This window comes from Perca fluviatilis, chromosome 16 (genome assembly GCF_010015445.1).
Source record: "Perca fluviatilis chromosome 16, GENO_Pfluv_1.0, whole genome shotgun sequence".
Taxonomy (NCBI): Eukaryota; Metazoa; Chordata; class Actinopteri; order Perciformes; family Percidae; genus Perca; species Perca fluviatilis.
In genome coordinates this window covers 32,800,353-32,817,052 of record NC_053127.1, presented here as the reverse complement: position 1 = coordinate 32,817,052, position 16,700 = coordinate 32,800,353, and the positions used below count along the sequence as shown (strand labels likewise).

The following is a 16,700-nucleotide window of genomic DNA, read 5'->3' as shown; positions in this document are numbered from 1 at the left end:
ATTCTGGGATGGGAGGAAAACGTGCTCTGGTTTATTGGCATTTCTTTAAACCAATCACAATCATCTTGGGCGGAGCTAAACTCTGGGAAAAGCTGCTGGAGCCTCTGCAAAATAGCCTCGGGAAGGAACTTGTTTTTGTGGAACATGTGTACGTTCTAAAGTAGTTTTAGTCGTGCGAGAGAAAACTCAGATTGGACAGATAGTCTAGCTAGCTGTCTGGATTTACCCTGCAGAGATCTGAGGAGCAGTTAACCATAGTCCTCACAAACCCACCGGAGGTTAGAACGCCAACACAGAGAAAGAGGAAGGGGACGCACATCCGGCCGAAATGAGTGAAATCCGGCTTATTTTCCGTTGGCAAAGGAGCAATCCCGGAAGTGGAATGTCAAGGATATAGATTAGGATCTCTCTCGACGGCTAGTATGGCCAGGAGCGAAAACATGGGCATGAGAGTGTTGTTTCCGTATTGAGTTGAACAAATGTAAACCTATTGTTCCGTTGTATGGTTCTGTTTGGATGGGTTATGCCCAATGGGTTTGCATCCATTGCTCTCCTGCTGATCCAGCATGTATCTGTGTGGGTGTAGTAAGAGAGACCAGATCGCTCCTCGTGACTCCACCGTTGTCCTTGATGTGATGTTGTAATGGCACCACGCCAGATAACGGACGGCAACAAGTCACGGAAAGAACAGACATGACTCATGAAACATGGAGTAATCGAAAAAAAAAAATGCACAGCTCAGAGACCTTGTCTTTTAACATATGACGCCCTGCATGGACTCGCACCTCCTTATTCATCAGAGCTTATGACACCATATACACCGGCACGCTCTCTCCACTCCCTTGATGTTGACTGCTGATCTAGTACACAAAAAAACGGAGAGACTTATTTAGAGTAGCGATCGATTGATACCGTTTTATCAAGGCTGATATTGATTATTAGTAGTTAATGAAACTGAGGTCAAAATTAAGATTTCGGAATGTTACAAACTCCAACACAAAACTTTGTTCAAATGCTTTAAGCAATGATTTAATAAAAGGAGAAACTTTCAACATAATACCCAGTAACAGAGAGTCAGACAGTGTTGGGGGGGGGGGACATTAAGTCAGACTCAGTGGTGAGTCAAACCGGAGGGACAGAGGCAGAGCTGTAGCCGAGCCAAAGTAGAGCACTTTCTAATTCATTAAAGGGATACGCCACCGTTTGTTGAAATAGGGCTTATCACGGTCTCCCCTTGCTGTAGATAGGTGGGCCAACGCATTTTTTGTGCATGCATTGTTTTAGTCCGGTGCAACACCGCTAGTTAGCTTAGCGTAGTGAATGGAATCCTATGTTGCCGGTTAGCATGTTGTGAGTAAAAGTGAGCTAACAAAAGACAAAACAACAATAAAATGCGTTGGCCCACCTATCTACAGCCAGGGTAGACCGTGATAAGAACTATTTCAACAAACGGTGGCGTATTCCTTTAACTTCATCGGTTATCAGGCAAATAAAACGCCGATACAGATCACCTGCAAAAAAAACGGCCCGATAATCAAGTTAAAGCTGCTCCAAAAAAATTAGCGCAGGCTTGCATCAGCAAATGTATTTTATTGTACATTTACAAAACAACAAGAGTACAAAAAAAGTCAGTCCACAGACATTTTTTTCCGTTTGCTTTGGAAGGAGTATATGCAAATGTTGATCTCGCGGCTGCAGCAAACAGTCCCTCAGACGAACATGGGGGGGGGGGCAGGGGTTACAATCAAACTTTTATAAAGCTTGTCTGTCTGCTGGCACACTGGAACGTTTTGCTGCAGAGAAACAAAAAGGGAACATAGAAAAGTGTGACATTCGTAGCGGACTAGACGGGTGCAGGGGTCCCGGTGGGAAGGCGTCCCCCCCGGGAGCGAGAACCCGCTCGTTTTGGCTTTTCCACCGGCCCTCCCAACCAGCAAACACACTTTGTGCTTTTGTATTTTCTGTTGTTTTTGCCATCACAACAAGAGAGTGCAACAGTAGTTTATGCTTTTCCAAAAAAAAAAAAGTATACATTTTGACACAAAGGTTGGCACATTCATGAAGACATGAGCTTATTTTTTTTGTTTGTTTATAATAACAGACTTTTTTTTTCTTTTCTTTTTCTCATGTTTTCATTTTGATCCTCATAAATACAATATACGTCTCTTTCCCTGTATCCAGAGCCCACAAAAGAACAGTACAGACACAGGTATTTACAAAGCAAGGGAGAGGCATGAACTCGGTTTCTCATAAATAATTGTAACTGTTAATACCCTCAACAAAAAATAAAAAACATGATGTAACGTCCGTCGTAGCTTTCTTTCACAGCAAATGAGACACAGAGTCTAGTATCCTGGGACAGAGAACGGGTCCTCTCGTCCAGCTCTTTGCGTCCACGGCGGAGAGATGGTGGACGCCGGAGGCGGCGAGTCACTGGTGTCCTTATCTCATTTCCTGGGAACACAGAAAGGGTTTAACGTCAGCTCAAACGAGAACAGAACGCCGCTCCATTTCGGTAAATCGAGGCAGACGTCGGCTCACGTGCTCATCATAAAGTTGTTCTCACGACAGTAACCCTCGTGTTGTCTTCTCGTCGACCACGCACATTTCTGTTTTTCTGGGTCGAAATGTGAAATTCAAACTTATTTTTTTTCCAGCGTTTTGGGCAATTGTTTTTTGGCGTTTTTGTCACTTTTTTTTTTAATAAGTTTTTGCCACTTTTTCCGATGTTTTTCCGATTCTTTTCTGCGATTTTTATATACTGTTTTTCCCCCAAATGTTGAAGTTTTTTCTGACATTTTTGTCACTTTTTTCAACATTTCTTTTATAGGTTATTTTTCAAATGCTATCAAATTGAATAAAAACACCTAAATTCAATGAAAGTAGTGAACTGATCCTTTATTCAGTCCTTCCAGAAAAATGCTGAGTTTTTTTTTGTGATTGTTGCAGGCAAAAAATCGTGGATTATACGGCACGTTTTCTTGTAATATGCAGGATATTTATGCAATTTTATGCGATGAAATTGCGGGGACTTGCAAAAATTGCGGTTTGATGAAAAAGAGAAAAAAGTGATTCCCCCAACACCCTGCTTTTCGATGATGTTCACGTCGCGTAATTATGTCACTTCATAACGTTCCCATGGTAACAGGGGAAAATGGCTGCTCTTGAGTGAAGTAAACGCAACATTTTTCAAATTTCTGCTAAGATATATGTGACTTTTTTTACAACGAAAATGTGGGGATTATGAAATCATGCAAGCCCCGCATATTTTGCGCGGAAATCGGCAATTTTTGCGGCAAAAGTGCGGCATATTTGAAAAAAATGCGGACTTTGGCTGATTATGCATTGAATTATGTGATTGCATAATCACGTTTTTCTGGAGGGACTGATTATATTACTTGTGAAGAGCGTTGTACGGAACCATCCACGTTATTTTTTTTGGTTGAAAGAAACCCAAATTTCTGATATGGAAACTTTTTGAAAATGGGTCAAATTCGACTGGAGGACAACCGGAGGGTTAAGCAATAAGCTGGGAGCAGACTGCTCTGTATTCAGGGGCCAGGACTTCAACCTGGGCCCTAGTTCCCAACAATGATCCATGTTGTACAGTTTCACCATGTCATCTCAGACTTCCTGAAGACCTTTTTAAGACCATTATGAATGATGTTTCAACAAATAAACGTCGGCGGTACACTCCGGAAGAGACCAGTAACACGAAAGCTGATTGGCTGCAAAATGAGTAGTAATACAGCGAATTATATTTACAAATATACTTTATTTTTTGGGCATTTCTGCCTTTATTGGATAGGAAAGCTGAGATATGAAAAGGGAGAGACGTGCAGGAAAACCGTCACAGGTCGGATTCAAACCCTGGACCTTCTGCGTCGAGGAATAAACCTCTGCATACGTGCTCCCGCTCTACCAAGTGAGCTAACCGGCCACGACAGCGAATTATATTTGGACTAGAAAAAACTACAACACCACGGGATATATGGAAAAATATATGCGAGGGCATTTCAATGACCATTAGAGGCAGCGTTGCATGGACGTAGGAAAATTAAGACCTGTTTGAAAATATTTAAGACCTAGAACACAATACTTCAGCGGATTCAAGACTTTTTAAGGCCTACAAGTTTTGATTTAGAAATTATGGACTTTTTTTTATTTTTAAGACTCCGCAGAAACCCTGATTTAAGAGCAAGTGCACGTGCTTCTTAACATGGCTTTCCTGAGGATGCTGAAACGCTTCAGCCATGTGTTGTATTTCTATAAGCCATGCTATATATCAAATATACACAAATCACTAACTGTGACTGTCGTAATCCACAAGAAGAAATGAAGTTGTGCAAGTTACCGGTCTACAGCGTTCAGCTCTCTGCCTTTCGTAATGTATTTGTTTGGGTGAAAGTCGGTCTCAGAATGGAAGTGCTGCTGCTACACACACTTAGCTACAGCACAAATCTAGCAGTGACGGTTGGTAATATTCAGGAATATGCATGCCATCCATGGTGACCGTCATTCTGTCGTCTTTCCTTTACACTCCTACTGCATGCGCGTGTGTCAAACAGCATACTGTTAATAGAAAGCTAAGAGAAGAAACAGAGAATATATATTCTGCGAGAAGAGAAGAGGCAGATCTGCGCAAATCAAATGCTCAATCATTTGTTTGTAAGTTTCGTTTTATTTTCTCGTTTCTTTGTTCAAACATCATCACTCACTTCACACCCAGCGTCACTCAACAGAGAGGATCAGCGATCATGATAAAGTATAGACTTATAGACTTAAAGGGGAACAGAAACATAACTTCAGAAATCTCAAATGAAAGCCTGTTTTGGTTTAGAACCTAACTGGCAGTCGAGTGGGTCTGGTTCTGTCTCTGATGTCCCCCTTCTGCTCACATGTGTACTGTGTCCCCAGCCTCGGAGCTGATGGAACAGACCCGAGGACAGGGACAACCGCCTGGCTGTCCGCCAGGGTCAAAGGGCAAAGATAGCAGTCAGCAGCACCGCAGGACCCGGGGTAACCTAACCCAGGCTTCCTGTAGAAACAGCCCAAACTTTATAGGGAAGCTTTCATGTCCCCGGCTAGGCGTGAAAAGGCCACGAAGGGTCAGCTTGGGCCAGTGAGGGGGGGTGAGGTGTTCCTTACTGCTCCACAGGGGGGTGACCTGAGAGGCACCAGATACAAGGGGGCTCTATGTGGGGTGTTGAGAGCAAGTAAAAGGGTAATTGTGTGTGAGTGAGAGCGTGTGTGTGTGTGTGTGTGTGTGTGTGTGTGTGTGAGTGAGTATGTGTGTGAGTGAGAATGTGTGTGTGTGTGTGTGTGAGTGAGAGTGTGTGTGTGTGAGTGAGAGTGTGTGTGTGTGTGTGTGTGTGTGTGTGTGTGTGTGTGTGTGTGTGTGTGTGAGTGAGAGTGTGTGTGTACCTGTTTTACTATATTCGTGGGGTCCAAAAACCGGGGACTACAGTATACTTGTGGGGTCTGCACAGCCTCGTGGGGACCAAAATGCTGGTCCCCACGAGTTTAAAGGGCTGTTTGAGTGTTAAGACTTGGTTTTAAGACTAGGGTTAGAATTAGGTTATGGTTAGGGTGAGGGTAAGGGTTAAGTTTAGGCATTCAGTTGGGATGGTTAAGGTTAGGGTAAGGGGCTAGGGAATGCATTATGTCAATGATATGTGCCCACAAAGATAGTAATACAGAATTGTGTGTGTGTGTGATCATGTGTGTGTGTGTGTGTGTGTCATGTTTACAAGTTACCTCGCTACATTCCCATGTCAGATGTGTGTTGAGGTCAGCGTGGGCTGACCCGTGACAGGGCCATCCTTTCCCAGGATGCTTTATGGTGACGCCTCAGGTTTCAGCATTAAACTTAACAACTACAGCACTAAAAGAAAGGATCAAAGCTGCTCCGCGCTCTCGCTTCTCATTAACCCGAGCGCGTGTCGCCGTCTTCGCCATGTGACTTAGCATACTTACTAGAACTAACTAGTCGCTAGGAAACTCAGATTATAAGCTTTCATTCCCCCCCTGTCCAGTGAAAACCATTTCTCTCCAAATCTGGTGACTTTACACTGGGTTTTTTCCTGATAAACTGAAAGATTAATCAAGGATCTTTGCCCGCAACAATGGACTGGTAATGGAGTACTTACAACTTAGATAATCAAGCCATGCATAAATGTTGAAAACAACAAGGAAAATTGGATATTAAAATAAAATTACAAATATAATGTGCAAAAAATAGCAACTTTTAAAAAGGAATGGAAAAAAAAAAAAAACTGAAAAGCTTAACTGGAAATGAAAGCTAAAATCAAGGTGAAATAGATTTGTCCTATCAAAATCCAATATCCTTTCCCAGTTTCCTTTTTGTTAACATTCTTTTTTTAAATTATCCTTATTAAAAGTAAAGTGAAATCATTATAATTCTAGTAAACTTATCCTCTGTAAGAAAGAAACCACCCTATCCAAGAGTCTCCATCACAGTGAGACAAGTTGTTCTGCACCAATACAGGACACTTTATATGTACTATCCATATACTATATACATATATATAAATATATATATACATACAGTATTTTCACAATGTCATGTAAGGAGCAGGCCTGCCCATTCAGGTTGGGTATGGTTTGGGGTTTTTCCCGATACCGGCACTAAAACAATTCTTTTAAAATGCTTTCTCTCAGCTCCAGCCTCTGGCTACCCCCTCGTGTTGTGGGACATGTCAAACCCTGTTTGGAAGTGTTGCCTCACTACTGTACCATGAAATCCCTACAGAGCTTTCCATTCGGCTGGCACAGCTTGTTCTACCATAAAAGACACCAACTGGTCGCGAGGGAGCCTGCGGGGGTGGGGGGGTGGGGGGTGTGTGCATCTAAAGGAGCGCCCAAACAGTGAAGTGTAGCCTCAGAAGTGCACTCCAGAAAGAGAGAGAGAGAGCAGTGGGCGTGCACGCTTAACATTGTTTCTTACTGTAAAGCCTATGCTGAGTACACGGTAATGGTAGATCTGTATGTATGAGCCTGGGAGCATGATGGTGTGTGTGTTTGTGTGCGTGTGTGTGTGTGTGTGCAACAAGGGAATGTAAAAAGCTCTTTTCATGTGCCTGCACATATGCGATTATGTGTGTTTTATGGAGCGCAAGTAATGATATGTAGATAAAACTAAACCACATTAAGCTCTCCATGGCAGGAAGAGCCTTTGTTCCCACACTCATACATATCTAAAAGCATCAATTATTTAAAACCAGTTGAGGTGAAAAGACAACTTTTTTTTTTCCCTCTTGAATAAAACCGCAGGGGAAATGATAAAGCGGTCGGCGTGGCGGTATGGTTACCTCGTTGTGTTTCCGGGCCGAGTGGAGCCCCCGGGAGCCCGTGGAGCCTCGGGAGGAGGAGCTTCCTGTGGTCGAGCAGTTACTGGACATCTGACTCCTGGAAAGGTAACCGGCCTTGCTGCCGTACGGCATCATCTCCTCATCTGGGGAGGCAACGGGGACAAGATTGGCTTAACCTTTTGTTTACTTAAAAAGGCAGTGCTGTGTGTTAGTGGGGAAATGAAGCTTGACATATACAGTACAACTTCTCCAGTGATTTATCTGCTGGAGAAATGACAGTTTATAGCTGCTCTAGGTAAGACTTTTCAACGCTAAAACACCCATATAAATTCATTCTGTATGACCATGGTAAATTTTGTGTTGGGTATGGTTATTAGCTCCATAACTGTTGCTTTGAAAACATAAATTTCTCTTAAAAAGCTGCTTTTCTGCTTTAGAGAGGCATCATCTTGCAGGATTTCTGGATTTTCTAGACAACACCTTGTGTTTTCATTTATAGACTCTATATTATATATATCCATTTACATTTATAGACACTTTATATACACTTTTTGTATGCTGTAATAATAGGATATTGTAAAGTTGGGGCAGGACATGCTTCTGCCTGCTCCTTCTCAAACTCATCCTTTTTTGGTTCTTTGATGGAATCGGATTGATTTGGATATGATTGTGTTTTATTCTTATGTTTTATTACTTTTTATCTCTTTTAAAGTATGGTGATTGTCCAAGAAGAATAAAAAAACAACTAAAAGTAAACTAAACTCTAACTTTTTTTAAAGATTTTTTGGGGGCTTTTCCTTGTATTGGATAGTGACAGTGGATAGGCAGGATAGGGGGGAGAGAGAGAGGGGATGACACGCAGCAATGGGCAGCAGGTCGGACTCAAACCCGGGCCACTGCAAAGGCCTCAGTCTACATGGGACGCACGCTCTTACTGGGTGACCTTCTGAGTACAGCTACATGTTAGAAATGTGACAAAGGCATGAGTAATGATCTGGCAACCAGTCATGGACAAGACTTGGTGCTCCAGCCAGTCTCATCTGACCCTGCTGGAGAGAATACTGCTGGAGGAGAGAATACTGCAGTGCTGCATCCGAGCGTGGTCACAACACATTTGAAGTGCTGTCTTCTCATCCCGTTTCTGATCTCTCCAAGGAGTGAAATACTGCATGTCAGAAAGAACTGAATTACTGTGCGACTGAAAATACTGCACTCCGCAAGACTTGGTCTTACTTTCGGTGTGTCTTTGTCCCGAGCCTTTCCGTTGGTGGCTGCTGCTGCTGCTGTATTCGCTCCTCTCCAGGGAGGACAGAGCGCTGTTGGCCACGTTGCTGGCCTCCACGTAGCCCTGGGGGCCGTGCAAGCGGTCCTCCCCTGGGGGCGGCTCCGGAGGCGGGGGCAGGTCTAAACAATGAAAAGTGAAGGGACAAAACAAGGCATGTAGAATGAGTTCAGAATATAAAGAAGGTTCAGTCAATGCCTTTAAGCTCATTTTAGTGCCAGGTTTCTGTTTACATAATAGCTTGCTTTGACAACAGAGGGAGAGCATTTTGTTGTTTCCTGTGAATAATTGAGAGAACCCAAGAGACCGGTACCGGCGTTGTTATCCTTTAGAAAATAGGGGTACATTTAAATTAACTGACTTTCTTCCTTTTCAAATGAGGGTTCTATTGTGTGCTTCACAGCCGTGTGCTGTTTAACAGGTCGCTGGCTTCACAATGCAGCGCAGCTGGAGATAATGATCATCTCCGATCCGTTTGTGAGATGTTATCTGGTAACCGGATGACGCGTGCGGTGTGTGTGTACGCTAAGATTACAAGTCAAACCCACGTATATATCCAGGAACAGTACATCTTAGCACAACGGAGCAAAGTGCAATAAATACACCAGCACTTCTGCACATAGCACTTTAATTATTACTTTTTAAGATGTCGTTTTGTCTGTAAAGTCATAAGTGTCCTTCCTTTAAAGGTGCTGTAGGTAGGATTGTGAAGATCTAGGACTTAGCCAAACAATCTCTTCTCAGTCCCTCCCCCCTTTCTGCTGAAGCCCAAAACGGTCGCCTAAGCCCCTCCCCCCACAAGGGAGAATGAATGCGTGTGTATGAGCAGTGATTGACACGCAGTTAGGAGGGAGTTGGATTTATTTTTATCTTTATTACCTGCTTCATGTAGTTCTACTGGAACATAGGGTCAGTTTCAGCAAATATGACAGAAAGTTAGTTTTATAAGGCTTACCTATTGCACCTTTAAAATCCTAAAACGTTTTGTTGATCTTATGTTTATGTTTTTATGTTGATTTTATGTTGATTTCAGAATGGTATTTCTGTTACATGTTTGTGTTGTGAAGCAGTAGCACTATGCCCAGGACAAATCCCCCTCGGGGACAATGAAGTGTATTCTATTCTATTCTAGCCTAGCCTCACATCTCTACAGGGGTGTAGAGTTGTATTTAATCACTGATAGTGTTGCAGAATATCAGTGTTTCCGTGCTGGATTATTATGGGGTGGATTTATTCACTCACTGACAAAGAGCAATGAATAGGAACAGAAAATAACCGTGGACATAGAGCTGGGCAATATATCGATATTATACTGATATGGTGATACAGTATGAGACTAGATATCGTCTCAGATCTTGGATATCGTGATATGACACAAGTGTTGTCTTTTCCTAGTTTTAAAGGCTACATTACAGTAAAGTGATGTCATTTTCTAGAGTGTTCTAGCTGTTTATTTGCCTTCACCCACTTAGTCATTATATCCCCATAACTGATGATTATTATCCAAAATCTAATTGTGAAGATATTTAGTCAACCCTACAATGTCGTCGCAATATCGACACGGAGATATTTGGTCAAGAATATTCTGATAATGGGATTTTCTCCATAGCGCCCGGCCCTATGTGAACATGATTTTCTCTTTTCAGCTACTGAGAACATTTTATGTCCTATGATAGCAACCGGTCCTCCAAACCATATGACAATATAGGTTGTTAGTTCCTCCCCTCTAATACGACCAACAGCGTTTTCGGTCCTCATATCTAAACCAGAGAACCCAACGGCTGCAAAACGTCGCGGTTTTGTGTTCAAATCGTACATCACCTTCCTTAACTTCCTGTTACGCTGAACGTGATGTAGCTTTGTTCCGTAGAGTTTAAAAAAAAATGTGCCGTTTACTTTTATTTTCAAACGGGACACGGAACCCTCCGTCTCCTAAGTGAAAGTCCAGTGTTAGTTTGACCCATCCCCCACCCCAAACTGCGCAACCCATCTTGCACTTGTATACTTCCTCACATTACTTCCTGCTTTGCTCCCGCTATAACTACTACGGCCACTAGAAACGTCGTAAATGCTTGAACAAACAACCCATGGGAGGTGTTTACGACAGTGCCATTGTCACGTTTATGCAGAACTTTATTTTTGAACACTTACTGAATTTGAGAAACCAAATATCTCAATGTCAATCCCCTATCTCTGAAGTGAACGTATTTGAATCCAAACTAGAATCCACTCACCTCCTTGTACATCTCTTCTGTATGCTGAACCCTTAGACACCTTTTTTTTCACTCGTGATTTTTGGTTGGGAGGAGTGCATGGATCTGCTGGGGAGGAGCGACTGTGCACTGTATGCGTAGAGGGAAAAAAAACGATCAGAAAGTGTTTTTTCTCCATACTGAACAGAGAGACAGGAGCATTTGATGTATTCGCATGTACAGTTTTTAGTCACTTTACCGGGTGTAGTGGCGCTGACGGTGTCTTCATTCAGAGCTGGCCCCTGGCTGTGGAGGCAGCGCTGGGCAGGACTTTGGCACTGCAGCGTGCCAACCTCTGATGAGCCGTGATGCTGTTGGCCGGAGAGGTTGGGGTTGGACTGGGCGAGCAGCGGGCTGGGCGCCTGGGGAACTGGCACCGGACCGCACGGTAACCTTCTGCTGTGGGAAGTAAGGGAAACGTGTTACTAGAGAGAACTAAACTCACTGCTACAGCTTTGCTTCAGAGTGAGGGATACAAAAACAAATTATACATTTTGTGTATTATTTTTCTCCTCTGTTTGGCTGTCTTCTCCTGTTATGAGCTTATTTGCATGATTGTTATTTAAATGCATAATTTAGCATCTGGCCAAGGGATTAGCCATTTGGCCAACAATAGTCAATGTGCATTGTTGCAGACAGTGATGAAGTTTTTTCCTGAATATGAAGAAAATGATGTGTACCTGTGTAGCTACAGTGTCAAAACGCATTATTAAAATGACACTGTGCATCTTTACACTAAGTATCCAAAAAGAAGTCTGTTTCTGTAGAAGTCTATGAGAAAATGAGCCTACTTACTTACTTGATTTATTACCTCATTAAACATTTTCATAATTTATGACAGAGTTTATGATCTCAATCGCTAGTTTCAAGTCTTCTTCAATACAGCATGATGTTCATTTATTAAATGATGCTCCCCTTTATTTCTAAAATAGAGGATAAAGCAGGGTATGCTTTAGGGCCTGCTAATCAGGACAAAGGCTTAGCGATGCTAACCATGCTAACACAGGGGACTTAAAATAGACCTCAACTTGTTTTTGGGTGCTGTCCACGTTTTCATCCTAAACTTTGACTCTCTCACTTCATCAAAGTTCATTGGAACATTTTGGTTCCCTAAAATGTATTTTTTAGCGTTCTGCCAACCAAGCTAGCTAGCTACCGCTAGCGTTAGCTGTTTGCCAGTTTCTGTACGGCCGTACATGCAGATTAACGGCGCCAGTATCGGGAAGTCTGCATTCACCTGACGACTTGCTTCAGAAGGGTTGAAAATAAGCAACTTTCTTTAGCGTTTAGCTTAGCGCAGCGCCATTGCAACTGGCTTGGCAAGATATGATCTCAATAACATAAGATCTGATCTTATTAACAATAACTTGATTTATTCATTGCAGTAAAATCTCTGGGGAAAAACATGAAGCTCGATAATGAAACAAAAGTAATCCACAAAGCAGAAAGGAGGTTTACATTAAGTAAAGCAGTTTGTTCATGAGAAGTCAGTGGCGAGCCTGTTGACGTACCGGGACAGCTGCTGGCCATCTGGCTGGCTGAGGCGGGGCAGATCGTGGGGGGTGCGGCTCTCCTCGTGGGGCGACGGGGTGAGCGTGGCGGTCGACTGATGACTGTAGGAGGTGGCTGGGGAGGAGGCGTTGTTCCACTGCGGGGCAGAGGGTCCATCCTCGCAGCCCTCAATCAGGTAGGTCCTCTCAGGGAGGGGGGGGCACCACTCCTCATCCGAGCTATGAAGACAGAGAGCAGTGTTACAGCTGGAAGGGATGAGATGGAGCTGGATCTGATTTGTGTGTTATCTATCTATCTATCTATCTATCTATCTATCTATCTATCTATCTATCTATCTATCTATCTATCTATCTATCTATCTATCTATCTATCTAAAAATACATTGTTGAGGGGCCTGTTGTCTCACAGGTGCCTTCGTTTCTAGCTAGCTATTAGGCTACTTAAACATTAATATGTTCTTTCAGACTTGACTCTAGTTAGAGGGCCTTCCCGTTGGCAACACTGCGGGAGGCTAAGCTTCCACCTAGGTGGGATTGCTGCTACGCGCGTACTGAATGATAGCTTGCTCTGAGGTTGCAGAGAGCGACTGGTAAGGAAGAACACAGCAAATTGTGTTTTAAGGGTGGGGAAAACAGCTTTAATCACTAAAGCAATTGACCAAGGCCGAGGTAATTGAGTTGTTAAAGCCAGAGGCATAAGAGCCACGTTGGGCTCGATACTTAATGTGCCCGTTAGAGGTGACGGTAAGTCTAAATAATGGGGCAGCAGTGTAATGCTAAGTTATAGTGATGTGTGTGTGTGTGTGTGTGTGTGTGTGTGTGTGTGTGTGTGTGTGTGTGTGTGTGTGTGTGTGTGTGTGTGTGTGAGAAAAACAGGTAGAGGGAGTCTGACTAACCCGATGTCCATGTCCTCGTGCTCTGGGGGCAGGTTGTCCGGTTCACAATGCTCCAGCTCTCCAATGGGGGGAGGTGGCGGCAACGCCTCCATCCAGGTCAGAGACGGGGTCTTGACAGCCTTACCCATCGCCTTCTGCTTGGGCTTACCTAAAGGCAGACAGAGGAGCACAATGATTCACTTGAAGAAGATGCTTTGTCACATTTCCCAGGAGGCCCGCATCTGAAAGATATGACTATGGATATGAGAGAAGGGCAAAATGGCGCAATTTGACCCTTCAAGAAATCTTATTTTTCCCATGTGCAGCACTGAAGCTGAGTCAAGCTCATTCATTTAAATGTAGAGGTTAGGATAGAAATACAGACAGATAAATAGAAAAGAAAGTACTGTTTGTAGAAAATAGTAGGCCTGAAATTATTTTTCGTTGGCCATTAATCTCATTATTTTCTTGGTTCATTATTACTTTTGGTAGAAAAATCCCCTATTTCAAGTCCAAGGTAACATCTATGGCTTGTTTATCTGACAAAAAAATCCCAAACCTTTATCCAAATATTCAGTTTAATGTCACATACAACAGAAGGGAAAACTAGGTAATAAAAAAAATAAAACTAGCTGATTACTTTTTTCTCGCATTACTAATCCTTTCAGGTCTAATGAAAATAAACAATTTTAGATAAATGTGAAAATACTATAGAAAACCATTTAATAATGAAGAATAGGAAGAAATGTACTGATCATAAGACCTGAACAGCTAGGAGCTTAAGAAAAAAGAGAGAGGTCTTATATCATTAACCAGGCTGACTGGTTTTAACTGGGAGCGTGGAACGAGGCGTGGCGATTGGTCAGTAGCTCTGCAGGTAGAATGGGCGGGGGGTGATTGGAGATGAAACTGGTGCCAGACAATGCATTGCTTTTAAAAACCAGCGCTGCATGCTGGCTCTGTTGCTAAGCCGTATGATGTGTGTGTACTGAGCAGAGAGCTCCTCACCACTGCAGCGGTCTGGCTGGGCGTACTGCGCTCCAGAGGGCCCCGGCTGGGGCATCCAGTGCCCACCATCCTGCTGCTCGCCGCCGTGGGCCGGCGCCTGCGTCTGGTTGGTGAAAGGCATGATGGAGGTGGAGGCGTAAGGAGCGGTGGAGGTGTGCTGGGCGTAGGTGAAGCCATGCAGGTCTTCGTTGGTGGCGTCGATGGTGCTGTAGATGGGACCTTCGGTGGAGCCGCCCATGCTGTACTTCTCCGTCTGATTCAGGTAGTTGGAGATACCGGCTTCTACACGGGACAAAAGATGGACGTTGTATTCAGCTCAGTTCTCTGGCTTTGTTTGGAGTCTCAGCTCCAGGGGTTGATGCATAGACTGTATAAGTGAAGCCAAAACATCTGGATCGCCCTTGGTGGCTGGCTGCGGTATGTATTCTTAACCCCTTTTTTTATTTTCTCATTTTATGGATTTCTGATCACACTGATGTGTGTTCAAGTGTTAATTTTTCTGATAAGTTTGGTTTTTATTAGTTATTTGATGCTATAAAAACGGGGTGAAACGTCATGATTGACAGCTGGGATTGACTCGTGATTGGTCGGGCGGGTGTATGGGCGGGGGCTTTGATACCTGGGGTTATTTTGGCTTCACTTCTATACAGTGGGAGGAAGTGGGCACGCGTCGTTCATCTTTTTTTTTTTTTTCAAGTCTATTGTCAGCTCTGTTTTTTCACATTGAATGCCACTACTTATCAGTGTACTCAATGATGCTTCAACTTGATAATAATATCTGCCACAACAGCTATTCCATAAGCACAAAACTGACTAATAAAACTATTAACTTGTCAAGCAGCATCCTACCATTGTAGTATCTCTCAGCCGTGTCGTGGTTGGCGGTGCAGCAGTTGACGGCCTCTTTACCGCTGTGGACCAGGTTGGTGGTGGGCCAAGAGTCTGCCAGCCATGGGTAGTTGCCCATGTTGCCTCCCAGCACGCCAGGCCTACAGAGACATTCTGGCATTAATTTAAGACATGGCGGGACACAGCACAACGGCAAAAAGACTGTCCAGATGGAAATACAGAGAGAACAGCAAATCAAAAGCTGGACAGACAGCGAGAAACCTTCATAATCAGCCCAGTCTACGGATTGCTGTAATATAAACAGAATACAGGTCCAGAGTCTGAATGTACTGTGGCATATCATTTAATTACCTTCCATTGAGTCCTGTTCCCTCTCCATGAGGGAAACCAACTGCAGAAGACAGAGAGAAAGAGAGTGATGAGAGGCACACAGACTCATGGGTGGTACAGTTTTGTGGCCTACTTTGCTTTCAATTTCAATTATTCAAAAAGTCAAGACAATGCTTGTATTATCCAAGATCAGCTGTTCTCATTTCCACAGAAACTATTTTTTAATGGTCATTTTTCCTTTTTTGGTTGTTAAATAAATCATACTTGCTCCCGAATGTATAAATAGGAAATTTGCATTTCCAAATGCCACCTTAGGTCGTTTGCACGGGCTTCCAAAATATATGCAAGGTATCACAGCAGACAGCAGACACAGAGTCGGTAACAAAATCATAATTTTCCACGTGGACCCTTCGTCCCGACCTGCTGGTGTGTAGGCGAAGGAGGCCGTGTAGTGGCTCAGCTCCTTCCTCTTCTTGCGCCGGCAGTAGATCCAGACGCTGAAGCCCATCAGGATGACCCAGCACGCTCCGCCGATGCCCGCGATGAACGCTGGCTGCTTGACCACGTCGGTGATCTGCTCGGCCAGACTCACGCTGCTCTCCTCGCCGCTGTCGCCGGCGGCGCCGCCGCCGCCTGGCATGGATGGCTGCTCAGCTGGCAGCTCTGGTGGAAGAAAACAGGAGGGAGGAGGGCAAAATAAGATAACATAATTAGAACTGAGGGAGAGCTTCAGATCGTTTTAACATTTTCTATGTTGATCTGTTTTTTTATTCATCCGGTGTTTTCCGTATCGTTTAGCTTTAATGTATTTAAAAGTCAAACAGAAGAAACCAATACAAAGCTAACCATGTGTACACAGTGATATTACCCATATAATACATGAATGAGCCTAAAGTGGGTGAGAAATGATAGAAATAGGGTAAACACGGGAGTCTGCAGGCACAGCATTTGCTAACATCTGCTAATTAGCACTAAAGACAAAGTACAGCTGAGGAATGCCATTCATTTTGCAAGTATTTGGCAATTCTGACCTGATGTTGAAATTATAGCGACTGGATTACGCTCCTAGAATGAAAAGTGAATGGATCACTGAAATCATCAGGATTCATCCTCTGGAGACAATAAATGTGTGTACAAAATGCCATGGCAATCCATCTATCTACTGTTGAGATATTACAGTCTGGACCAACGTGGTGGACGGGACCGGAGATACCAACCAACCCACTAAGGCCTCCTGCACACTGGCTGCTTGGCGTGTCTGT

The 16,700-nt window shown here is 43.6% G+C and overlaps 1 protein-coding gene across 5 annotated transcripts in view; it reads right to left on the bottom strand.

Moving 5' to 3' along the window:
• Nucleotides 1-1,570: 1,570 nt before the first annotated feature.
• robo3 (roundabout, axon guidance receptor, homolog 3 (Drosophila)) overlaps nucleotides 1,571-16,700 on the bottom strand; it is a 102,885-nt gene continuing 87,755 nt past the window's right edge. For 3 of the 5 annotated variants that reach the window (XM_039777696.1, XM_039777698.1, XM_039777699.1), the window contains 11 exons: nucleotides 15,859-16,101; nucleotides 15,460-15,499; nucleotides 15,109-15,248; nucleotides 14,260-14,541; nucleotides 13,273-13,420; nucleotides 12,377-12,595; nucleotides 11,065-11,264; nucleotides 10,848-10,955; nucleotides 8,565-8,735; nucleotides 7,332-7,474; nucleotides 1,571-2,454 (listed from right to left, as the gene is read on the bottom strand). In XM_039777696.1, the coding sequence (XP_039633630.1) occupies nucleotides 2,443-2,454; nucleotides 7,332-7,474; nucleotides 8,565-8,735; nucleotides 10,848-10,955; nucleotides 11,065-11,264; nucleotides 12,377-12,595; nucleotides 13,273-13,420; nucleotides 14,260-14,541; nucleotides 15,109-15,248; nucleotides 15,460-15,499; nucleotides 15,859-16,101 (1,706 nt within the window). In that variant the 3' untranslated portion in view covers nucleotides 1,571-2,442. The remainder of the gene's footprint in view (nucleotides 2,455-7,331; nucleotides 7,475-8,564; nucleotides 8,736-10,847; nucleotides 10,956-11,064; nucleotides 11,265-12,376; nucleotides 12,596-13,272; nucleotides 13,421-14,259; nucleotides 14,542-15,108; nucleotides 15,249-15,459; nucleotides 15,500-15,858; nucleotides 16,102-16,700) is intronic. The other 2 variants (XM_039777697.1, XM_039777700.1) reach the window with 1 other exon arrangement.